The following is a 27278-nucleotide window of genomic DNA, read 5'->3' as shown; positions in this document are numbered from 1 at the left end:
ACCCTTTCAGGCAGATCATTCCAAATTCTAACAACTCACTGAGTAAAAAAATTTCTTCTTAACTCCCCTCCTGCTTCTTTTGGTAGATATCTTAAGACTGTGACCACGAGTCACAGACACACCTACCAGTGGAAACAGCTTTTCCCTATCTAGCCTGTCGAAAACTTTCATGATCCAGAAGACCTCTATCAGGACCCGCGTAACCTTCTCTGCTCTAATGGGAAAAGTCCTAACTTCTCCAGCCTGTCCTCATAGCTAAGGTTCGCCATTCCTGGTATCATTCTTGTGAATCTCCTCTGCACCCTTTCCAGTGCCTTAATATCCTTCCTGAGGTAAGGTGCCCAGAACTGGACCCAGTACTCCAGCTGAGGCCTAACCAGTGTTTTGTACAGATTAAGCATAACCTCCCTACTCTTATACTTTATGCCCCTACTAATAAAGCTCAGTACACCAAATGCCTTTTTTACTGCCTTATCTACCTGCCCCGCTACCTTTAATGATTCACTTACTTGAACACCCAGATCTCTCTGTACGTTCAGCCCCCTTAAGATTGAGCTACCAAGACTATATTGCCTCCTATCATTTTTCCTACCTAAGTGTATCACCTCATACTTATCCACATTGAAATCCATCTGCCACATGTCAGCCCATTCCACCATTCTGTGTATGTCTGCCTGCAGTCCGTCACAATCTTCTTCACTATTTACTTCCCTACCTAACTTGGTATCATCTGCAAACTTGGAAATAGTGCTCCCTATGCCCAAGTCCAGATCATTAATATATATTAGAAAGAGCAGTGGTCCCAATACCGATCCCTGGGGGACACCGCTGCACACCTCCTTCCATTGCGAGAAACACCCATTAACCACCACCTTCTGCATTCTGTCACTCATGTTGAACTGTGAAAGCAAAGCATATCAGAATGCCGTTGCTGCCAAGGCTCTTTCTATCATCTGTAATGAAACAAGATTTCTACCCATCCTCACCAATGTCATTTTCCAAAAGATTAATTGAGGGACAGGATAGTTTCCTCATTGTTCATTTTTTCTTCTCTCAGCTGCCAATGACCTCAAAATGTCTATGAATGTGACTGGGAGGCTGTCCTCTGCTTAAGTAAAACTCCTTATAACATCAAATACAAGAACCTGGACAAAAAGACCCACTGCAAATAGATGAGAATTTTACAGGACTGATCGATTGCCTTAGGAGTGATGAGCACGATCAATAAAGCATTGTCCCCTGTCTATCAAACGTCTACTTAAACCTCAGTAAAGCCAGTCTAATTTGCTTAATACTCTTGAAATCCTTTTTCAAAGAGTTTACGCTGCTTTCAGCATTAATTCAATAAAGGTTACAACACCACCATCAAAGCTGGGTTATATAATGGTTTGTTTTGTCTCCGTCTTGAAATATTTCAACCTCATTGCAGGCGGCAATGTATTTCAAGCTGCTGATAAATCATTAAACGTTGCTGATCCATGTGCCAGTGTTTTCCCTCTTCTGATGAGATTGCCTCTAACCTCTGACCCAGATGAGGAGCTGTTATATCAAATACAAGGATTATTATTATTAACAAATTAGGAGTGTTGCCCAGTAAACTGGGACAAACTCCCTTCTCTTTTCAAATAGTGTAATGGGATCTTTAACATACCATCTGAACAGGGAAATGGACCTTGATTTTACATCTCATCCAAAAGAAGATCCTACCAATAATTAACTGGAATGTCAGTGTATACTATGTCCTCAAGTTCTGATATGCAGAAGCCACAACTTTTGACCCAGAGATGAGAGTGCCTTCAGGTGCTCACAGTATAGTCTCTCCTGAATCACAGACAAAATGACAATTTCAATGACCATTTAGCCAAACACTACATTTTGTTGTAAACACGATGCTGTGTTTTTTCTTACTCACAACTGTCCCTCAAACTCTCCTTCCAATCCTTTGTATTGTTCCTGCATACTGCACCAGCCCTCAGCCACCAAAACCCTTATCCACGCATTCATCACATCTAGGCTCGACTAGGCCAACTCCCTGCTTGACGGCCTTCCCAACTCTGTCGTTCACAAGCTACAGATCATCCAGAACTCTGCAGTTCGTGCCCTCTCCCGCACCAGGCTCAGTGACTCTACCACCCCCACCCTTGCCCGGCTCCATTGGCTTCCCATCCCCCAGAGGATAGAGTTCAAAATCCTCAAAGTCCTCACCTTCAAGGCCCTCATGGCCTTGCTCCTTCCTACCTCTGTGACCTGCTAACCCCATATCAACCTGTCTGCTCCCGCTGCTCAGTACAACAACAACAACTTGGATTTACATAGCGTCCTCCACGCCGGTGTCTCAGAGCGCTCAGTAGACTCCGCTGGCCCGTCTCACCATCGGGGGTCGGGCTTTCAGACTCTCTGACCCCACCTTATGGAACTTCATTCCACATTCCCTTTGCCTTGCTCCCTCGCTTACCTCCTTAAAGGTGCGTTTCAAAACTCTCCTCTTCGACCAAGCCACCCTCCTACCCTCCCTGATCCCAATCCCCCTGCTTTGGTCTAAATCCTTGACCGTTCAGTGCCTTGGGAAGTCCTCCTGAAGTGAAAGGTGCTATACAAATGTAATTTTGTATTTTGCATCTCAACTCTTGGGCTCAGTTCCTGTTGCTGACCTGAGCGTTGATTTACAAAGGTCAAATCTTAGCTATCACCTATTTTCTCAGATCACCCCTTAAATACTACAAGTATGGTAAGCAAATACTTCAGTTTTTGTCAGCAAATGTTGCAGTCATGTTGTGCACAGTAATGCCATTAACTGAAAGGTCAAATTATCTGCAGGATTGTTGGCCAGGACATTGGGACATCTCTCTGATCAAAAATGGCATAGATGCAGACAGACTAGTCGAGGGGGCAGAAACAATGGCAGATGAAGCTTAGCATTGTAAAGTGAAGGGTGTCAACAATCCTCCAAATCGAAAGGTCATTTGCCTTACTAGTATTTGTGGGATATTGCCCTGTACAAATTGGCCACTGAGTACATCTACAAATATACAGTTGCTATACTTTATACATTTACCTATGAAGCACTCACAGAATGCACCAAGGTTATTCCTGTAGATAATATGGTTCTAGTTACGAGACCACCCACATATTATAAATGTAATATGTTATTAACAGTGTAAGGTAAAAGTTTTTTTTATACAAAGTGTTGGGAGAAAGTAAGCTTTTATTACTATACCACAGATCGTTTAAGTTATTTTAAGTTCTGTTATTCACACAGCCCAAGAGTCACAGTGTTTAACATCAGTCAGACAATGAAGGAGATCAAATTATTCCAGATGTAGGTTTATTACAAACTTAAAAAAAACTAATGTGGTCAGCTGAGTAAAGAAAATGTCCAACAAAATTCAACATTTTAACGTGATTCCCAAGAACAAAAATATTGCCCAAATCCACTTTGAAAATTTCTATTCATTCAAAGAAACGCTATAAATATAGGTCTAAAAACAAGGGACTGATTGGGAGCCTTTTCAGAATAAATACAAGGACGTTCAGGTTTTATCTATAGATTTATTTTGAATAATTAGCCTTAGAGAAACAAGCAACCAATCCAAAAGATTGCACAGAAAAGGAATCCTGGCACTATGAGGTGTTACAGAAGGATAAAGTGTTGGCTGAGACCCATATTAATCACTCATTCTTGACCACTCATAGCTCCATAACTGGACATGGATAATGCTAGCAATTAAAATGCTTGACTGCATCCAAACATACAATACATACAGGACCTCCATTCACGGCTACTTTTTTAACCTCTTCATAAAAGTCCTCTAGTCTACCTGTAGTTCAACAGCAAAAAACAGTAATACAATACACACTGCTAGGCTACAAGATACAGTTGCATTTTTAAAAGTGACAAAAAAAGCACAACTGTTGCATGCAAATCAATAAACTGTCAAAAAACTGACAATTATGAAAAGCAGAATTTCAAGAGTTGAGAACTGTTGAAACAGGATTTGCGTAATGGAAATGGAAACTATGAAGGCACTTGGAGAATACTGGACCAGATTTTTTTAGGGCAGTTTGGTTTAAATCAAAGGCTTTTGTCATCACTGAGAGTTGTCGTTCACAGCATACTGGTAAGCAAGATGCTAGAACATTCAACATAAATCTAATAGGATAAAGGACTTTAAAGAAAATAGTTTACACCAAATAGTGGACGCGACGAATGATTTAAAAAGACATCCAAGCAACATAATTCTACAAAGCAGCAATGCATAGCCTTTTTTTTTCAATTATTCTATACCTGTGGGCACAGCATCTAAGTGTGTCCTTTTAATACACTATTACAGTATAATTCTAACAAATAAGTAGAAATCAATACAGGTTCATCAACTGTTACCACTACAGGGATGTTTGGGTAAAATACCTGGCATGGAATTCATTATTTCACACAATAGGCAATTTATGCCAAAAAATAAATTTAAAGACATTTATGTCTTTCTATAATCATCTGGTTGTCCCATAGGCTTTCACTTAAACAATTGCTTTGAAAGCCTATTGAATGTGTTCCATTGTGTTCGAAAGACCAGTATTTCATTCATACTGCAGTTTTCGAAAACGGTCATGCGTTTTCTTCTTCCGAGGGTAGATCAGCTCTCTCAACCGGGCAAGCACTTTTGTAAAGAATATTTGGCAACTTTTTTTGTACTCCAGTGGGAGTAAGCCGAGAAATGCTCATTTCAAATTAAAAGCAATTAAGGGTCTTTCTTCCCTTTTCTGCCAAGGGCTTTTTTTATCCTCTCCTTGGTCCTCCGAACTATCATTGTCGTCATTCTCATTTATCTGATCATTGTCATTAATCCGATCATTCTCATTATTCAGCATCTGCTCCTCAGTGTCCACATGTTTGTCATAGCTTGGACTTGTTGGAAGTGGTGCCTCGATTTCTTCAATTCTCTGCAGGTTTTCATTCTCAATGCCCTCTGTCATGCCACTATTTCTTTTGGCCAACTCATCCAACAGAGGTTTTATTGAGATATCCTCTGGGCTGCAGACAGCTGTCCCACTTTCACTCCCACTCTGCTCCATATCATCCACATAGACCAGCCTTGTGTAGGTCATGCTCCCTGAAAGATTTCGCTCTCTGGCCTCTTTTCCCTTTCGACTAGGTTTGGATTCATTCATGTCGACACCAGAATCTAAGCTGGCATCATTGCTCCCATTTTTTCCAGCTTTCTGCAGGTCAATGTAAGAATGTCTAACCTGGGCGTTTGCACGGCCATCCAGTGAAACAAACCAGGCTCTCGGGTGAGGAAGAGGCTTTCCTCCAGCGAGTTCCAGTAGAGCCTTTTCTGTAAGGAGTTGCACTTCGCCATTCATCTGAGCCACCGCAGCCTCACTTAGTGACGCTGGAATAGATACCGATTCTGACATGGAGGATGACTGGGGACTCCAGTCTTTGCCTTCTCCTTCCTCTAGTTGCTGTTGGGACAAGTTTTGTGGCATCGCCAATTGAGGGACAGAAAGCTCTGTCTGTAGCCGTTCCAACTCAAGCTCTTGCTCCGCTGGGCTGGTCAAAAGTTGCCCTGCAGAAGGGTATTCCGTTGGCAACTTCATGTAATGGGCAGGAATGACCAAGGTGGGTAGCACTTTCCTATAAACATTGTCATTCACTTCATCTACTGAACTGCAACAGATCAACTGGCCTGGCTGAGGAAACGATGTTGGTCGTTCGAGGTGGTCAACTGACCGGGACATCTTGTAATCGACTGCTTTTCGGTCCATTTGTTGTGCTTTGTCAGGAACACACGACAATTGATAAGTTGGCTCTCGGATACAACCTTTATTGTCAATGGGAAAAAAGCTTCCTGAAGCTTGAACTTCCTTATCCCTTTTTTCCAGTAACGGCTGAGACGCCACTGAATTGTAACTCCTCTCTCGCATAGGAGATTCAAAATCCTCCGAAATATTAATGGACCTGGCCACCTTGAGGGGAAAGGTTCCCGAGGATCCCAGATAATCTTCGTTTAGTGCGTCCCTCAGAACAGGGACTTTGTGTGAAATTAACTCTTCTCGAGAACTGAATTCTCGGGATGTGCTGTAGGAAGGTTTCAGCATTGGCGTATGCACATCTGCTTCCCCACCTGAGGAGACCAGTTCCATATGGACTGCACTGATCAAGTTGATGTGAGACATTGAAGTTGCTTGGTCCTTCTTGGAACTGTCCAGTGCAGAAGACAGCTGAATTTTCCTATGGTGTTGACGAGGTTTCAAACACTTCCTCCTGTGGGGTTGAGGGGTACAGAAGCATTCAGTTTGTCGTGGATGCAATAACGTCACTTAAGAAAAGATAACAATTGATGGACAGTGGTGCTGAAAATGTGGTATTCACTACTTGGATTCACTTAATAACAACCCTCGAGTCACAAATAGCAACTCTGAGCAGTAACCAAAAAGACTGGACACCGACCCATTGGGTTTCTGCTCCCATGCATTCTACCACCAGAGTGGATGGAGTTCCTTCCCATAAGTCGGATGCCATCAGGAATCATTCTTTAGCCAATCCATGCGGTGAGTACAGCATTTTTGCCCCAATGTAAATTCAAGTCAAAACTTTAAATAAAAATCTACCCGTCATTTCAAAAGTGTATTTGAACTAATTTAAGCTTGAAATAGATGGATTTGAGCCCTCTTCTCCTTTACAAGCAAGACTAAGAGTGGAAAATTGATGTATTGTCAGTAAAGAAAGCCAATGATCATAAAAATCTTGCTGACAGGAGAAGTTACTGAAAACCTCCAAAGATTTTCTTCAGAGCTTTCCAGGATCACAAGTACATTTTAATGGTACTTTTTATACTATGGAAGCAATGGCTCTCCTCAGCTCCAGGGAGTTACCAGTACACATGGTATAAATCTGGATTTCTACTTGGAATGGCATTTGCTTTCATGGTATAATAGTGACATGGAAGAAATGCGCTATGAGATCTGGCATTGAAAGTGGGGAAGCAGATTTATAACACTGACACTGAGGAAAGCTCAGCACTTTGGTAACTAAATTCATGTAAGGAGCTCCACTACTGCTGAGCAGTTTTAACGTTAAGTTTTAATGTTATGAAAGGCAGGGAGTGCAATCAGCTCTTTGATAACATTATAAATCTCAAGAACTTGTATTCTCAAACTGTTTTTTAAAAAAGTTTAAAGGCTAGTTTGTAATAAGCTGCAGTAAAAGCCTATTTATATTCCAGCCGCCAGAGTGGATTCATTTCCAAACTTTTCTCTCCTTCGGGAGAGGGACACAAAGGATTAACGCCAATAAAAAAGTTATTTTGGTGTCTTAGCATTGATTCAATGGGAAAATGTGCCCAGAACAGAAATTTCTAATTAATACTAAAAACATAGAGTAATACTTTTCTGTCTGTATATCCTTTATAAGTATTAATTTAATGGAAATAAAGAAAATCTCAAGAGCTCACTTGGCTTTACTAATATTAAAAAAAGTTTTCTTCAACAAGAATAGATTTTGTTGTTCAAATCTCCCCACCTCGCCTTATAGCATTTCCCACTAAAGAATGGACAAATTGGACATTGGGCAAATACAACTTTTAAAATTAATTTGGAGAAAATTTATGATTAAATTAAATTAATTACATTAATAAAATTAATTTTCAAGCTTCATAGAGCTCTGATTGCAAATGAATTGTCCAAACTTTTAAATAAATTATTCATAACTGATAGACAATTTATAGTGACAGGCAAAGGAACAAGACAATAGCACAAACCCTACTGGAAGTGTTTGAACTGGATAAAGATCTCACACCCTGGAAGTGGCATACACTGTATTTTGAGGAGCTCTGCTTTACCTCTGAAAGGAACATTTTTCATTGAAGAGTTACCTGCAATAATAAATGAGTAAGCAAAGCAGAACCAGCAGAATGACAGCCATCCCTCCTAGAATGGCCAGCAGGAAGACCGTATGATAGACTGTGATGTCCTTGGTTCCAACAGTACCCAAACCACCTAAAATAAGCAAATTAAAATATATTGTCGATGTTACTAAATAAGCCGCTTGCTTCTAAAGTAACTTCAAGGAGATAGCATTCCCTTTTCTACTGTGTAAAATATCAATAAATCAAATTCTGAATACATTCAGCATTTAAAATAACTGAGATCATACAAGGTTATACACATTATCAGGATTAGGTTTCTTCATCTTCAATATAAATGTGAGTGGCTCAGTACATTTCTGATCAAGTCTCACCATCTTGCAGTAACCTTCAGACATCACCACTATCTGCTGAATAGTTTACCTGGGCTTTGAGGAGACATGGCTGCAGCCCAGTAACCCAAGTGAGGAGCGATGTACGTCCAGGTCAGCTGGTCTCCTTCTTTTTGTACAAGGCCCAGTACGCTCTTCAGCCAAGCACCTGACGGGGAAGAAATCCAAGTAACTTTTAACCCAATCAATTGCATATATTTTTAAAATATGCTTATTCACTTGCATATACTTTACTTGCAATGCATTCCATTTTGACCTATCCACGTCCTCCTCTCAGCAGGCTCTGGCCTGCTCAACATTCCTCCCCGCCCGGCCCGCTTCACTTTGGCAGTGGGCTTTCAGCTTCTCTGCTCCCACCCTTTGAAACTTCAGCCCACAATCCCTTTCCCTTGCTCCCTCCCTTGCCTCCTTCCAGACCCATCTCAAGACCCTCCTCTTCAACCATGCCTTCGGTCACCCACCTACACCTACCCTCCCTGCCCTCTACTCCTCCTAATCCCAACCCCCTACTCGGGTCCAAATCTGACTACCCAGCGCTTTGGGATATCCTCTAGATGTGAAAGACACTATACAAATGTAATTTGTTGCTGTTATGTAAATTTTCATTTCTATAGCACCTCATGCCAGGAGGATGACTCAAGGTGGTCGACATTCCTGGTTTTGCACTCAAGCTAAGATGGTAGCCACGGGGGTTGTGAGGAGAAAGATAACCAAAGGCACGGTCAAACAGATAGATCTTGAGCTGGACCTTGAACGAGGTGAGGAAGATGCAAGTTGGATGGAATCTGGGATGGAGTTCCATTGATTGGGGCAGAAAGGCTGAAAGCCTGACCACCAATTGGGGGGCAGGTAGAGCGGGGGACATGAAGCAGGCCAGTGCAAATACAAACGATTTAATCTTAGCAGCACTGGACACATTGATGTTATAAACCCACCACAAATATTGCAATTTAATTGGGCAGAAGGAAAATCATTCACATGATTGGAACTGAAAAATATACATCAGGGAATTAAGACACTTTCTTCTCAATCCCCAAGATCTGGAATCATCAGCTTTCTAGCACTTCTATATCCAATTTCATGAAACCTAATGTCTCACAGTTGGGAGGATTTAATTCTCTTCAAAACACATTCATCAGTTTTGTTCCTGAAGCATATAAGTTAACAAATAATTTTACTTATTACCATACTGTACATCCAAAATATCCCTAATAACATCTCAAATAGTTTAGAAATGCTGTTCTGTGCATGTCTCTCATTGGTCACTAGGGGGCACATGAGCTCAGCACTGTATATGCTCCAGAGCATCAGTTTATCAAACAACATAGCACTAAGCTTTGTCATCTTTGATTTGCTTTATGTTTATAGTTCAGTACCAAGTCAAATATAGTTACATCATTAGATCATCATCATGCAAATCCTTGAGTTCTTCCCAGGCAAGAGGTTTTATGCCTGTTGGCCACATTCTGTCAGCAAGACAAGCTGTAAAAACCCATGTGCTAGGCTTTCTTCCAAGCTCACTTCTGAACCAGTATGGCCATTTGCTCAAAATCAGCCCTTAAACGTCATTCAGCAGATTTACAAAGGGCATTATAAGCTTCTACCAGCAGTTAATAGCACACATTTTACGATAAAACACAATACTCAGTCTTACTGTAGAACAGAATACATTTGTCGAAGATAAATTTGCTTAGGTGTGGGTTTGGTCATTGCATCATTTGCAATATACACACGCTCTCATTTTACACTATAGCCTGTCAAGCCGTTTGAGATGTTCTGTGGATGTGAAAGGTGCTATATCAAATGCACGGATTATTATTTATTTCAAAATGTTAGCTTAAAGATGCAGCACAATTAACTGTGAATATTGGCATTGTCTTTGGCTGAACTATTGATCTCCTAATGCAAGTGATTTCCTTGACAGCTCAGTTAATTCCTAAAACAGTTTCCTTTTCAGTGGACTTTGTAAAATCATTCTTTGAATACATTTCCTTTCCAATAATACTCTTTTTAGCACAAGGGAAATTACAATAGCTTTGTTCAGGGTTTATGTTACCAGATTGTTTTCTTGTTACTAAGCTACCCAAAAAAATAAATGTTCATGTCCTGAGATCATACATTCAGTACTCCACCCACATTCATACATTTGCTGGGGAATTAAAGGGGCCTGTGCTCTGTGGACAGATGTAACCGAACCTCAGTTTGAGCTCAACTGCAAAAGAAAACACTTGCTGTTCAGTTGCAAGTGCGACCATGTTCTTGGACACCTCCTCTCCTTGCCTCTTTCGCTCTCTCTCTCTCTCTGTCAATAAATATCTTGGGAATATGTATATGTGGAATGCATGGAACTCTGTTCGGCTTGGATATTCTTAAGAATGATGATGGATTTCTGCACGTGTCAGACACCCGCCTGACCCCAAAAAATCTCTCGCACATGCACGCACACACACTTTGTTAAACATTAGAGACAGAGCGTATCTATCTGCTGTGAAGGTGAACAGAATTGATATGAATTTACACTGCCTAGCTAAATAATTTTAAAAACTGCACATCTTCAGTGAACTCAATTACCTAATTCTAGTGTATTACATCAGTAACCCGAGGAAAGTTTTTCTTACCATCTGCAGACTAGTCTTGCAGAATGTGGGAGTGTGCAGGGCAGAGCAGAATGGAGGAACATCAAAGGAAACACAATTCCTCCTCAAATAAGTCTTTTAGTGCCCCACAACTAAGGTTAATGACAGGGTATATCATTGAGTGAACCATGACTGAGAAAGTTCCGGTGTAAACATTACGTCAGTAACAATGAATTAGATTTACAAAAACAGCAGGGTTCTTTTGAGATGAAAAATCATAGGCGAGCAAACCATTTATTAAAGTGAACCTAAATATTTCAACAAGAAAGCCCTTCCAATCATATTCTGCAATCACCCTCAACTTTACAATATATCCTGTGAAGCCCTTTGAGATGTCTTGATGTGAAAGGTGCTATTTGAAATACAAGGATTATTATTATTTTTACAAAATAAAAAGCTGGTTCTACTGCTTTTCAAGCTACATCGGTGACACATTTACTCTAAATAGCTCTGGTTAGCAGCAATATTTTGATTTAATTCATGGTTGAGTAGATGGCAAGACATGATGTTTGACAGATACAGACCACAAGCATACTTGCGAGTTTCAGCATGCTGTTCCAGGGCAAGCCACTGAGTTAGAATTATAAACCATTTGTTACAATAGAAGGTGTAAAATTGAGACATTTGGTGCTATGTGTGATGTTTTTGCAAGCTGTTCCCATCCAGCACTGGAATGGATGGAAATATAGATAATTCAACATGTAAGAGAATGTAGAAACTTAGCAACTTTCCATTCATAAAATTGCAGTAGTCCCAAACATGATTGAAAGGAATGATTAATCACATTCAGTTTGGCTTGCTTTGGCTGTGGTGGTATGAAGAAGACATCATAATGGGTGGACAACAAGCTTCTTAAGTGAAGGAAGTTTCTCCCTGTGTCCTGGACAATAACCCCCAAGATAAAACTGGTCATTCATTTCCATGGCTATTTGTGGGACACTGCTCTGCTCTGCGTAAATTGATTGCTTGGGTCTTCCACNAAAAAACTGCACTTTACAGTATATCTGTGAAGCACTTTGGGATGCCCTCCCAATGTGAAAGTCACTATACCAAATGTAAAGATCATTATCGTTATTACTGCACAATGAAGGCAGCACAATCAGCAAGTCAGCAAGAATCATCTCCATGTTGAAACTGTGGACCTTTTGCAAAGGTAATAAAATAAATCAGTGCCCCAGGACACGACACAAATATTGTTTAGCAATATTGCAGGAGATGATAACACTTCAATTCATTTTCAGAGGTGGCTGAAAGCGCAGAGGAAGAGATTGGTCTTAAGGCTGTTCTGGAAGGCAGGGAGGGATTAAAATGTAGGGACCCAGAATGGCAGATCAGCCAGCCTGGCACATCAGCAGAACAGAAATAAGCAGATCAATCATTGGTGCCAATAATTCTTCCTACTCAGCTCCTGTTAAACCTGTAAATCAAAGGCTTCATGGATAGGATTGTCTTATCTAGACAAGCAGTGGGAAGCTTGTCAGACAGTGCTCCGGCTTGCTCCACGTCCCCCGACTCACCTGCCCCATCATTGGCGGGACAGCCTTCAGCCACTCTGCCCCCAACCTCTGGAATTCCATCCCCCAATCACTCCGCTTCGACCCTCCTTAGCCTCCTTCAAGTCCGCCTCAAAACCCTCCTCTTCGGCCAGGCCATCGGTCACCCCCCTTCCCCTCCCCTCTCCCTCCCTGACCCCAGCTCAGGACTGAAATGCTGTACATTGTCCAGTGCCTTAGGACATCCTCCCGACGTGAAAGGTGCTATAGAAATGTAATCTTGTTGTTGTTTTCAATGGCAAGCTATGTAGTTTAGTTAGTTATACTCTAAAAGTACCTCCAGGGTACATCCCCGGGGAGACAGTGCGCACTGCATTCTATACACAGAAATTTCCATGTTTAGGTGACATGCAAGGAACTCTCAGTCTGGTCTGAATACTCTTACGTCTGACACCCTGCTGACCAAAAAAACAATCGATTACTCTAACATCCTTTATATAAAGAAGCCCAAAACTGTGTGCAATATTTCACCTAAGCAATAATACTAATATGAATCCTTGCATTTGATGTAGCGCCTTTTCATATCTATTGAGACGTCTCAATGCGCTTCATAGAATATATTGTAAAGTGAATTGACTGTACATTTTTGGGGTGAAACGCGGCAGTAAATTGTGCACCTCAGTGTCCCACAAACAGTCATGGATTGAAATGACCAATTTATTATTANTTTTTTGAGGGAATTATGACTCCCGGAAAAGCGATCTACCAATTGACTAACAACTGGGTTCTTACTCACTGCGAGGTAAACAGAGGCGTGTGAAATAAGGAAACTTGCCCAACGTTTCATTCTGCCCAGGTCCCTCGCTTACGAGGCGAGTGCGCTAACCAGTGAGCTATAGGACTCCACTCTAATGTCTTATACAGATTCATCATTACTTCCTTACTTTGGTATTCACTGGCCTTGTAAATAAAACTTAGAATCCTGCTTGCCTTTTTAACAGCCCAAGCAGGATTCCAGGTTTTATTTACAAGGTCACCGAATACAAAAGTAAACATCCTTCTGTTCTTCCACTTGATTGAGAATTCTAAAACCCAGGATATAATTCCACTCTCTATTCTTTCTTTCAAAACGTCCTCCCACAGACACACAACAGTCACTGCACTGTTGCCCACATACTGACCCGGCCCAAACTCCATTACCCACATCTCACCAGTTCTGGCCGGGCTCCCATGGCTCCCCATCACCAAACAGATCGACTTCAAGATCCTCAAACTAGTGTTCAATTCCCTTCACTCCCTGGCACCTCCCTACCTCTCTGACCTCCTCACTCCACCACCCGGAGCCTCCGCTCGACTAGCACCGGCCTCCTGCTCGTCCCTCGCACCCTCCGCTCTACCATTGGAGGTCGCACTTTGGAACTCTGGAACACTCTCCCTCAATCCCTCCGCCTTGCCCCCTCTCCCTTTTTTCAAGTCCCGTCTGAAAACCTTCCTTTTCGACCGTGCTTATGGTCACCTCCTACCCACCCCCCCACCTCGGAATCAGGCTCCGCCACTGTTAAGCGCTCTGGGACGCTACCCTGTGTGGAGGGCGCTAGATAAGTGTTGTTGTACAGTAAACTCTGAAGTACTTTGGGATATCCTCCCAAAGTGAAAGAAGGATGTTTTACCAAATGTAAGGGTTATTAAAAATGTACCGCTTCACATTTTTTGTATACAAAAGCAAACTTGGCAACTGTGTCAGCAAAATGCGATGAACAATGAACTGAGTAGCACATTTATTTGAGTTTGCCGACAAATTTGAATTTGGAGGAGAATCTAAACCAGAATTTTTTAAAATATAGTAGCAAACAATAGCTTTAGGGGATAAAGCGCTTTGAAATGTCCTCTAGATGGGAAAGGCGCTATATAAATGTGTATTGTAGTATATAAATTCAAGTGTATTAAAAATAAGGAGTACATGTATATCCTCACAGGCTTCAAGGGAAGTCAGACGGCAACTAAAGCAAGATTTTTATGCACCGGCAACCAAAATGGACAAAAATGTCAGCAAGGCCTCTATTATACAGTAGCACTTAACCCAAAACATTCTGTGTCTGAACTGAGGCACGCGGGTGAGTTACTGAAGCAGAAAATTAAATTAGCCTCATAGAAACATTGAATGTTTGAGCACAGGGGGAGACAATTCAACCCATCGTGTGTCTGCTGGTGCCAGCTTCCCCCGGAGCTATCTGTTCTAATCGCATTGCTCTATTCTTTCCCCGTACCCTGAAAAGCATGGAATGTTTTCTACCCAAGCCTGATTTCTGTATTTGATCTACACTTAGCAGTGGTCAGGCTGGGAGTGGAGCCAGGAACAACTTGCACTTATACAGTCAGTGCCTTTCATACAGAACCAATGTCTCAAAGCACTTAATAATCATTATAGGGAGCACCAAGCAGGCTGAAGAAAGAGAGAATTAAGGATGTTGACCAGAAGCACACTCAAAAAGCTATCTGTTTAGGAGGCTTTTGAAGTTAGGGAAAGTAGAAGCAAGACAAGAGGTTTTGGAAGGGAATTCTCGAGGCATAGTGGCTCAAAGGTGGGACAGAAGGAGTGAGGAACACGCAACAGACCAGAATCAGAGGAGTGTATGGATCAGAGAAAGTATTTGGAGAAGATTGTACAGGTTTAGAGAGAGTAAGCAAGAAATGCTAAATGTGGGGGGGGGGGGGTGAAGAAGGGGGCAAAGAGTTGGTATTGGAGCAGAGTAAGCAATTCACATACTCCCCCCTCCCCCGGGAATTTAGGAGCATGAGATATTTGTGCAAGTTTCGAGTCATATACCGATAGACACTTTGAGATGCTGCATTTCATCAGCAGGTTATATTTAGGCTATAATATATAATTCATTGCACATTTGGGCCTATCTGAAAAGTTAGACACTGCGGAGCAAGAATGGATAATTCCCAATGGCACTTTCACGGAGCATTTGTCAAAACTTTGACTCCTCCCGCTTAATAATACCACCAAGAGATGATTAAATGTGAGACTGCCAGCATGTATTCAGAGGCTTAATTCTCCTTGGGTTGGCTGGTTGTTCAAATTTCAGCTCATGCTTTGCGACGTTGAAAAAACCCCACTAACAAAAAGGTGACCAAATATATTCAATTTGACTTGGAAAACGGCACAAGCATGCAACAAAGGATACAACTTTAGTTGGGGAACCGGCAGAGGTAAATGACTTGGAATAGGAGGCATTACTCAAGGACAATCAATTGACGATAATGGACATCCTTCACATACATCAATCAGAGCATGGAGGGCAAGAACATACCTAAGCGTAGCAGGGTCAAGTTAAACAAATATCACACCGATATAGATCAACAGGAAAATAAAGAAGGAGATTAAGAAAAAATAGGAAGATCTACAAAGCTTGTAGGGAGAAAGAAGAAGATAACCATTGGACTGAAATCAAGATTGTACAGAAAGAGATTATTGAACACAAGTTTGTCTACAAACACCCACTAGAGTAAATCCTGTGAAGTGCTTTGAACTGTTTTGACCATGTGATAAAATGCTGTATAAAACACAAGGGTTGTTATATTATTGTTGTACAGAAGCATGTTATAACTGGACCACACTTTATTTCTGTGTTTAAAACAGTACTTAACAGTATGTGGGAACACGGTTGATTGGCAGATTGTTTCACAGGGGAATAATCCCTCCAAAAAATAATAATAATTTGGTCATTCAATCCGCGACTGTTATGGAACACTGCTGTGCGCAACAGGCTGTCGCGTTTCGCCCACAAAGTAGTCAATTCACCTTGCAATATATTATGAGGTGCTTTGAGACGTCTCAACAACATGATAAGGCCCTATATTAAATGCAAGAATTATTATTATAACAAGTTCCACGATTGTATGAACAGCTCAGTAACTTGTTCAGAGAGACTGGGCCTAAACATCGGTGATACCAAGTACAGACTTGGAATGTCTAATGTCACAATGAAAGTTTTCACTTTTTTGTGTCATGTCATTAATCTTCAACTTTCCACTGATGCAAGAACTGGCTTGATTTTGGCTTTTGGACCTAAAAAATATCATTCTAACTGACAGTTCGCAGCTGCCTTGAGTCTCAACAACTGGAACTGACACATTGTTGAATTCAGTTATTCCCCACATGCAGTTTGGAAGTTGGCTGTTCGTTAAACCAACATTCTAAAGAATCGAATGCAGTGATCATAGCTCACAGAAGTACCACTGCTATATGTAGTAACTTTGACAATGTAATAATAATAGTGCCTTAACTCATTATCAAAATGTCTCAAAGTGTTTCACAGGATTTACTGTGTCATGTACTATTGACTGTTTGACCAAGAAAGTCCCTCAAATATCCATGAAGTCAATGACCAATTTTATCTGGAGCTTTGTTGGCCAGGACATCAGGAGAAGCTCCCAATGCAGCAATCTCCCAACACTCCACGGGAGTCTTATGAGCTCAAAGTCCCAAATTAGGGCTTGAGCCTACAACCTTCTAAGTCATAGATGAGAGTGCAACTTACTGAGCCAAGTTGACACCAAAGTATACTGTTGCATTTGCCATCACTGTAGGCAGTTTGACACAGGTTAGCGTACACAGAGAAGGCATCAAGGGACGTAGGAAGTGCAAACACACAACATAGAGCACTAATTCAGGCATAATGCATAGGAAGATAAATATTGTAAATCTTTTATTTTAATCAAAACAATATTTCTGACACTCCTGATTTTCTTAGTCTTGTTTGTTCATAATCTCTGTGAGGACTCATTTCTCTGAAGTTCTTTTGAGTGCCCCAACAACCGAGCGTGTAGTTTACTGGTTTGCCAACTGCCGTTATTGATACATTCTCACTCTAGGTGGGAAAATGATGCAATTTCCAAGGAACAGAGGTAATTTTTCACCTAAACTGGTGGAAAACTAAGCCCTTTTGTGTTTTTCACAGAACCACTGCATCTCCAATAAACAGCCGCTAAAAACTCACAGGGATTTAGGGTTTAAAATTAACACTCATTTTCCCATTAACTCCACAAATTGCATCAGTCATCTTAACTTAGATAAGCAATGTTTAGTATGAAATTTAGTGCCCTAAGTATATAAGCTCTCCATAAAATGCCCTGGTATAGAATTACTAATCCGCAGAGACCACCTGCCAGAAAACAGCCAATTTACAATAAGATACACAAAACCAAATATAAAATGACTACATTGTTACGATTCATTTACTTTGACTTTTCCTTCAGAAAAATCTATTTCTTGATATTATGCAGCTGATTTAAAGTTTCTATTCTCTTATTGCCAGGGCTTTGATAAGAAAACTTTCAACCTTTCTAATGCAAATGTCTTGACAAGTTGGAGTCAAAGACCCACAGAAATATACAGCACAGACAAAGGCCATTGGATTCAGGGTCAATCATCATTCCAGGACAGGCTATTCCAAGTCCTAACAGCTCTTTTAAAAAAAACTTCTAATCTTCTCCTTTACTACCTTGGTAACCATCTTAAATTGGCGCACTGATGTTCCATTGTGCCACTTTCCTGTTCGAATGAATGACTATGTAAAGTTCCAAGGCATTAATTCCCTAAAGCAACATCTCCCGATTCAAACAGGATCTTGTACAGCTGGGAACCCAGCTTCTTTTCCCCTGGGTAGCAGAGATGTGCAGCAGGAAGCTGGATAAATGTTTTTTTCTCAATCAGGCTGGAAATGAAGCAAACACCTGAGTTTTGCTTGCTTCGCATGTGCCATATCACAATGAACTTCACTAAGGACTGGGCAAAACCATCAATGATAACATGAAAATCGCTGCTTTCAAATGGTAGCAAGACTAAACACAGGGGAATTTGTATCTATCACATTTACATTTACCTGTGAGGGGCACCACCTTTATTATAATGATATTATTTGCATGTGGTATAGTGCCTTTCACATCAGGAGGATATTTCAAAGCTCTTCACAGGATACTAGGACTGTATTTTATGGATGAACGCAGTAATCAATTTGCCCACACTATTTCATAACTGGCATAAAGTGATTGACATTTTTTCTATCTGGGGAATTGTTGACTACGACACTGGGAGAAACTCCCTTTTCTTTTTGAATAGCATCATGGGATCTTTAATGTCACTTAAACATGCACTTTCAGTGGCAAATGGTCAGGATTAACAGGGTTAATTGATGAACATCTAGATTGTATTTGGTAGGGTTATGCAGAGAGACTTTATCCAGAGAACCTGCAACTGCATAACAACAACAACTTGCACTTATATAGTGGCCATCACGTGGCGCAGTGTCTTGCAGTGCTTAACAGTGGCGGAGCTGACGCTGAACTGGGGGGATGGAGGTCACCATAAGCACCATAATTATACATTCTATGATTTGATCTTCTCAATTGCTCTTTAGTTTAAGCACATATTGCATATTAATTCCCTAAACTGATAAATCAAAACTTTAATACTTCTTAAATGCTACCACAGAATTTAACACAACACAGTTTGCCTCAAAAGGACACCAAAAGAAATAAGCTACCATATAAGGAAATGAAAGTCGTGTGGTGTTTGTGTGACTTCACCTTCACTAAGGACTGAAGACAGTAATGCGAATGACTTTTTAAGAAAAAATTGCACAAGATATTGTTTATTCAAACAATGGCTCAGAAAAAACAATTTGAAGGACTGAGGAAGAGCAATGTAAAATCAAAACAGGAGAATACAATACCCCAAAAGTAAATCCCTCTCTGGCAGCCACAGGTCACAGACTGTCAATCATTCACAATAGATGCATTTCAAGCCATCAGTACAATGTGCGGGGGAAAATCATCTATTGTAGTTTGTAGTAAGTTTGCACAGCAGTTAGCTGTTCCAGATGGACAAAAAAGGAAAAAAACTCTCTGACATTGCAGAATATTACAAACTATTAGAAGTTTTCTTTTATTTTGGGGGGAGGGGTTGCAGGAGTGTGGGGAGGGGGGTGAATAAGGGCAAGAGAAGAGAAGAAAGTATTAAATTGATTTATTTAAAGCTTTGCTTTAGGCATTTCTGATGCAATAAATTGCTTGTTTAAGGTTTACTTCAATTCATGGGAGGTAGAGACCCATCTGGGTGTTTACCCCAGGCACACATGAGGCCCCAAACCAACCAGCCTTAGCCTGAAAGACTGAACATTTTCTATTCCATCTTCAAATTTAATTTTGTGCAGAAATTGTGGAACATTCTTAAATCCAGTGTTAATTTGGAAGTTAGCTTTTTGCAATGTTTAAAAAGAAGGGGCTTCCAATAAAGATCGACTTGAAGAATTTTCAGCAATTCTGCCCTTAGTTTCGAAGCTGAGACACTGGATTTAAGAGTCGTGGAGTCCTGTAGCTCAGTGGTTAGAGCACTCGCCTCCCATATGAGAGACCTGGGTTTGATTCCCAGAGGGCGAAATGTTGGGCATGTTTCCTTACTCCACACGCCTCTGTTCACCTAGCAGTAAATAGGAACCCGGTTGTTAGTCGATTGGTGGATCGCTTTACCTGGGGTAATAATTCCTTCAAAAAAAAATAATAAATTGGTCACTTCAATCAACATCTGTTTGTGGGACGCTGCTGTGCGCTTTTGGCTTCTACGTTTCGCCCACAAAACATACAGTCAATTCACTTTATAATATATACTGTGAAGCGCTTTGAGACATCTTGAAAACGTGATAAGGCACTATATCAAATGTAAGGATTATTATTATGTGACATTTTAGGCCAACTCTACTTGTTACTAACATCTCTATCTACTGTATTTGCCATTACCCTCATTTCTCACATGTCTATTAACTCTGGAAATGCTTTACCAGAGCCTGGCTTTCAGCAGCTATTCATGACAGATGGAATCATCACACAAGCTCTTTCTGAAGGGTCTGGCACCAAGTCTCCACAAGTGACACAGGCTCACAAACCTGTATCTGTCCCTGTGATGCCTTTCAGAGAGAAATTAGAGGATTAGTTTGCAAAAGTAATATGGACTAAATTTACCCTATAGAGTTCACCTTTTCTAAATGTTCCATAATAATAATTGTTGCATTTGGTATATCGCTTATCACATCGTCAAGATGTCTCAAAGCCATTCAAATGATTTTACTGTGAAGTACTTGTAGAAAACATGGCAGCCAATTTGTGCACAGCGATGTTCCACAAAGAGCCATGAAGTGATTGACCAATTTTATCTGACTAATATATTGTATGTAGATGTCTTTTAACTGTGCTTATTTTTATAAACAGCAACGGTGTGATTAAGCTACTGTCCTTAATGAATGCTTTTCATTTGGAACGCTTGTCGTACCTCAGGCAATGTCATTTGGGAGAGACTATTCAGTGAACACCAATGACACTCCGAGGTTCAGACCACAGATGGCTTCCTGCTCAACTCAAATGACTGATCCCACGAGTTAAAAGAATTCCGCTCCACTTCATTCGATTATAAATCAGCTAAACCTGTTCAGGCATTAGACACGGTTTTCAGGAAAAAACGTCATTTAGGTTTATTTATAAAGTATCTGTCAAGATTTAGGCAATAATAATTAACTACAAGGGTGGTATCATGTACGGCTTTCTTTCATGGAATTCAAAACCTCATGTTTAATCACCGTTCTGTAAGGGAGAAGGGAGCTTCTCCTGACGTGCTGGCCAACAATCTCCAGATAAAATTGTTCATTCACTTTATGGCTGGTTGTGGGACCTTGCTGGATGTCATGTTCTCTTACAAATACACAGTCACTAAGCGCTTTGAAACATTTGAGGTACGATAAGGCACTATATTAAGTGCAGGAATTATTATTATTATTATCAATAATAATAAACAGCTGAAATTCCACCTAGTTTTAATCCTGTAAGACCATGTTGTTGTAAAAGATTGCACTCATTGTTAAACATTCTTAAATTCATCTGTAATTTGGAAGCTGGTTCTTTTTAAGAACTACCGAAAAACAGCTTCCATATGAAGACTGAATTTAAGAATTTTCCACAATTCTGCGCGATCTTAAATTTCAAGACAAAATGGTCTTTATGGAATAGGTGGAATTTCAGGCCTTATTACCACGCCAAAACTGCTTTATATGAAGGCTCAAGTTGCTTTATGAATATGATTCAAATGAAACTACTAGAGTTCTCTACTCTAGGTTCTCTTCTCCCTCAGGGCCAGCAAGTACGACTCAGACTTCTGCCAACATCTCTCTATAATCATCAGTAGTTACTGTGCAAGGTTATAACTTACAACTGAAATTTTTATTTGAGAAAGAAATATAGCTCAGCTCTGAGGCACTACTACTGTTCATCAATAATGGGGGAAATCACCCAGTAGTGAGGGAAGCAACTTGTTAGAGTGGGTTTTGAAGGCTGGAGAGAAGGTGCAAGATGAAAAGATTTTGGGAAAGTGTTGAAGGTTTGGTCAAGCGATGTTAGGGCAGAAGAAGTGAGGAATGAACAGTAAACCAGAGAGCAAAGGACAGGAAAATCAGGCTGGAGGTGAACACAGAGTGAAGGTAGAGCAGGACATGGGTGGGGTCGGTCAGTTTAGAGAGCAACAACTGAAGATGTTTATCAAAGGGAAAGATGAGGAGGATTTTGTTTTTATACAGAATGACTAGGATGTGGAATGCCCTCCCAGGTGCGGTAATTGAGACGAGATTAGGCAAGATTGGTATGAGATTTAAAGAAGGAATTAAAGAGATGTATAAAAAGGAGTAGGAAGGAGTAATGGGGAAAGGCTGTAAAATGAAACTGAACGGATTGCTCTTCCAACAAGCCAAGCACAGATAAATGGGTCGAATGGCCTTATTGTGTGTGGCAAAGTGCTACAATTGTAAGAAAGATTAAGGGTAGAATGAGAATCTTAAAGTCATTAAGATGGGGCACTGGGAGGATAACAATGCCAGACAAGGATCGGGTAATGCCTTTGCAGAACCTGATGTAGGAGAGAATATATCATTCACCTCGCTACCCATTCAGGCTGTAAATGTTCCTCAATACCTTTGTATCCAACTACTTTACCAGCAATGTATCTTACAAAGATCAAAAACAATGCATAAAAATGCATTAATTGTGCCTGAACATACATGCAAAAAACACAATAGGATTGTAAAAGGTGTTGCAAATATTGAATGCTGTCCATACCTGGACATGCTGACTCACTGGTAATCCACTCAGATGTCATTCTCACTTCAACCAAGTTAATGTGTAGCAAACAGGGCCTCTTGACAGATGGGCTTTCGAGTGGGGTTCTGGAGAATATGAGTGATGAGCTTTGGGGTACATGAAGGATTTAATACTTGCAAATCATTTCACATATGCTGCAAATTAGGCTGCAGTGTTGCAAAGCTCAATTTATTTCAGTAACAGAAAGAGCAAAAGGCAGTGAAATTGAGCAAAGTGTAGAAGCGAGACATAAAGACAGATGTTTTACCCCACCCTGTCCCACTATTCTCACAGTTCATTGCTGTTTTACTCTTCCAAACACTTACTCAAAGTATCTTTGTAGTCTTCCTGACTAATCAAACATAACATTTATTTCAGATTAAAATAACTTACTATTGATCAGAAAGCCTCCTCTGGATAAGGTCAGCAAAGGTGCTCTCAAGCACAAATTCCCATCTATTTCCATGCCCTGCACAAGTGCACAGCATAGGCCATAAATAACAAACCTTGCATTTGATATAATCCCTTTCAAGGCTGGAGGACATCTCAAAGCACTTCAGAGGATTTGATGGAAAGTATAGTGACCATGTATTTTGTAGGTCGTAACATAGTTTTTTTTATACATACAATATTCAGGATTATTTCCCACACTCTCCTTACAACTATTACTCCAAGGTCTGCCTTATCAGAAGTCGATACTGTCAAGAAATGTTTGCTTCTGTCAATAAAGCTAAACAAATAAAAGGCTGCACCACTAACACAATTGTCTACAAGTTGAAAGAAGCCATTTAACCCAGGCTAGATCCCTGAGAGGCACATTTTGAACACCACAGGAATTTTGGGGACCCAATAAGCATCGAAGAATTGGGGAGGGTTCAGAGACCAAAGCACAATAACACCTTGTTATTTAGAGACTAAATGGGGCTTGATACAAGTTTTTAAAATAATGTGGCCATTTGATTTAAACATTGAAAGCATAACTGGAGAACATAGACTTAAAATGTAAAATTCACGCAGGACTAAAATTTTGTATCAATTTATTCTTCTCCCATCATATAGACAGACACACACATACACAGACAAACACAGATATTGATTACTTGAAACAACCAAAATTAGTTGCTGCAACAATATACTCCTTCAAGAAGGAATGGGGTAGTATAACAATACTATTAGTTATAGTTAATAATAATTCTTGCATTTCATATAACACCTCATCACATCACAGACATATCTGTTATCTGTTTAAAAACTGTATAATAATCTTTGCATTTGATATAGCGCCTTATCATGCCATTGAGATGTCATAAAGTGCTTCACAAGTATTTCCCTCCAGGAGATCAGAGTGAATAGCATGACATTCATAATAGGGCAGATTTCGCTTAGAAGGAACAGGTTGGTGGACCAAATGGTCTGTTCCCATTCTAACATTTTTAAAAGATAGTGTTTATAAGTCAAAGTTCAGTCCGAGTTGCCGTAAGGAGAACACTATATATACGTCAGAGGCTTCCTTGATCAGAATACTGAAGGAAATAGAAGTGAGTTAGCAGTGTTGTGTTCTTAAAGGGTTTTGTGTGCTTAAAGGCGCCAAGATACTACCCTGTGTGAAGAACAATATAAAAATGTAATTGTTGTTGTTGATGTTGTATAGAGAATTGGTTTGAATATTCAAATATAGTTAAAATACATTACGTATACTGCAGCTAAAGATAGCTTCTATGTGCGCCAGGTTATATCCAGTATGAAAACGGAGCAAGAGGTAATCATAGAAGCATAAAGGGGAAGGTTAGAAGAATTTGCTTTACACAAAGGTTCATTGGGATGTGGAACATATTATTGTGAGTAACTACCAAAGCTGAATCAATTACATAATTCAACAAGGAATTATACAGACAGATGAATAAAGATATGAAAGGATATGGGGAAAACAGACTAGAGGAGATATTTCCAGTGGGGGAAGCTAGGTGGAACAGGTGCACAATGCCTTGAATTTCCTCCTCTGTGTCGAAGGTTTCTATGATTTTACATAATGGGATAAAATAACAGCTGCACACTCCTAGAGCACACCAACTACAAAAGCAGAATACGGTTTTGATTCACACAAGAGATGTGTGTTTTCAAGCCATGCTAGATATTCTCCCAGTCATGCTGGAGAGAAGAGAGACCTTATTTGCTATACAAATGTAATTTTGTTGTTGTTGTCATTTCATACTAAACAGTTTATCTTAGGATCCGGGCAATTATTAATACAATGATTTCAGAGGTATTTTGACCCAAAGGTACAAGCTGAATTCAACAGGTATTCCAATTACAAAAATCTTTATTTTTTGTTCAGAACATCAAGGGCAGGAAGGTATGTCCGGAGGGGGGTAGTGAGCTGGAGGTAGTCTCCTTAGAGCTGAATTGGCTCCAAGATGACACGTTTGGCAACAATGTGTTTCATCCAAGCGCACAAAAATTTTAAACTTCAAGTACACCGAAAACATTTCAATAAACTCAAGACACTGATACTCAAAGCTAAATTAAGTCATCGGCATATTTCAGGTCTTGGATAGCATTACTCGAAATACACTGTGAAAATGCTTCCAAAAAGGTTTTTCTACCACCCCAAACATGATACTGTATAAAATATACACAATAACAAGTTAAATCACAAACGTTGATAGGAATTAATAAAAAGATGCTTTATCGACAGATGTAAGGCATTCATTTTAACAAATCCCTGATGTATTAAAGTACAATTTAATCAGGCTTACCTGTGTGTGATGATTTAATTTTCACTGTGACAGGTTCCTAATGAACAAGCTTCCAATATACCTCACAACATGACTGAGCTGGTGGTAGATTCTTACTCAGTATGAGACAAGTTCAAAATCCATCCATCAATAGAAATCACCAGTTTTCAAAGATCTTTGCTGCCAAACTCATCGATGATCAGCAACAGAATGACCGAAGAAAGCCTTCAACAGCTTTAAAGGGCAACTAAACCTGACCTGTGCACATTTCCTTGTAATTGTAATAGAAATACCATTATAAATCTCTGCACCAGGCTGCAACCCAAGCCACTCCACAAGGTCAAGTATATGATCCAAGACTGTAATTTTCCACATTCATGTTATTCAGACTCTGTTATCAGTGTTCTTTGTTTCTATTAGTAATGTAATTCAGACAATAAATCACTTCATTTGCCAGTCTCTGTACTTTTATGATAGCAATCTTTACATTTTCACTGTAAAAGAGTGAAAGCTCAGATTTACAGCTAAAGGTCGTCAACCTCCTAAACACTATTTATAGACAGACAAACAGTTCCATCAGCACCATTCTTATGCAAAAACAAGCAGTTACTTGCACAAAGTGGTGGTTGTGCACATCCAGGAGATTTCCCGAGGGCAGAAAATATCTGAATTTGCAATTTTTAGCACTTCACAATGCATCAAAGCACTACAAATGTAATTGCTGTCACATGTAGTGACTGCTTTAGTGGGCAAACGCCAAAGCCATTTGTGCCAAGAACATCACACTAACAATCTTCTCCCTTTGCAAATTGAGGCACTGCATCTTTTGTGTGTCAGATTGGCTCAGTGGTAGCACTCTCACCTCTGACTCAGAAAGTTATGGGCTCAATCCCCCTTATTGGGACAAACAGTCATAACATGAATGGTCAATGTTACTTGGGGGATTGACACCCAGGAGAAACTCCCTTTTTTTTTTGAATAGTACCATCAAATCTTTAATATACATCTGAACAGGCAGACTGGATCTTGGTTTAACATCTCATTCATCTTTGTTTAACGGCACCTCCGACAATGCAGCAGAAACCCCAGTACTGGAGAACCCAGACACTGAAGTGTCTATATTGTCAACTCAAAGTCTTGATAATCCTATAGATTATTTGGTCATTCCTCTCAAGGCAGTTCATAATAATAATCCTTGCATTTGATATAGCTCCTTATTATGTCTTTGAGACATCTCAAAGTGCTTCACAGAATATACTTTAAATAAATTGACTGTATTTTATGGATAAAATGTGGCAGCCAATTGTGCACAGCAGTGTCCCACAAACAGTCGGTGATTGAATGACCAAATTATTATTTATGAGACTGTGCTGGCATGAATGGCTGCCATGTTTGTGAAGAAAAACAGACACTGCCCCCGATTACTATGAGGAGTTTGGTAACATCTTGCTACGATGAGGTGTGATAAAAATGCAAGTTTTTGTTTCTTTCTTGGAAGATCTGCCATGGACATGCTAATCTGTGAAAAGGTCTTCCAGGAAACAAGTGGGACCAGCAAGTGGAAGCTGAACAAACTGGGTGAGACAACAACAACAATCTACAGTGTGTTCTGTGAAGCGCTTTGGGACGTCCTCCAGACGTGAAAAGCGCTATATCAAATGCAAGGATTATTATTATTATTATTATTACACATATATAATGCCCTTCACGCCAGAAAGACATCCTAGGGGCACTGGACAATCAGGGGTTTGGGACCTAAGCTGGGAGATGGGATTAGCAGGGGTGGAGGGCAGGGGATGTGAATGTGGGAGGGTGGCTGAAGGCACGGTCAAAAAGGAAGGTCTGTAGATGGGATTTGAAGGAGGCAAGAGAGGGGGTGAGGTGGAAGGATTCTGGGATAGAATTCCAGAGTGCGGGGGCAGAGATCCTGAATGCTCAACCACCAATGGTGGGGCGGGAAGTGCGGGGGACCTGG

At 40.3% G+C, this 27278-nt stretch overlaps 1 protein-coding gene across 1 annotated transcript in view; it reads right to left on the bottom strand.

Annotated features, from left to right (window-relative positions):
* Positions 1 to 3308: 3308 nt before the first annotated feature.
* Positions 3309 to 27278, bottom strand: part of fam171a1 (family with sequence similarity 171 member A1) — a 124787-nt gene continuing 100817 nt past the window's right edge. The window contains exons 6-8 of the mRNA XM_007906399.2: positions 8289 to 8405; positions 7875 to 7998; positions 3309 to 6265 (exon numbers count right to left, since the gene is read on the bottom strand). Of these exons, the coding sequence (XP_007904590.1) occupies positions 4717 to 6265; positions 7875 to 7998; positions 8289 to 8405 (1790 nt within the window). The 3' untranslated portion in view covers positions 3309 to 4716. The remainder of the gene's footprint in view (positions 6266 to 7874; positions 7999 to 8288; positions 8406 to 27278) is intronic.

The sequence above is a fragment of the Callorhinchus milii genome, unplaced genomic scaffold (assembly GCF_018977255.1).
Source record: "Callorhinchus milii isolate IMCB2004 unplaced genomic scaffold, IMCB_Cmil_1.0 Scaffold2, whole genome shotgun sequence".
NCBI classification, from domain to species: domain Eukaryota; kingdom Metazoa; phylum Chordata; class Chondrichthyes; order Chimaeriformes; family Callorhinchidae; genus Callorhinchus; species Callorhinchus milii.
Note: the sequence above shows the minus strand (reverse complement) of the source record. Positions and strands in the feature narration are given on the sequence as shown.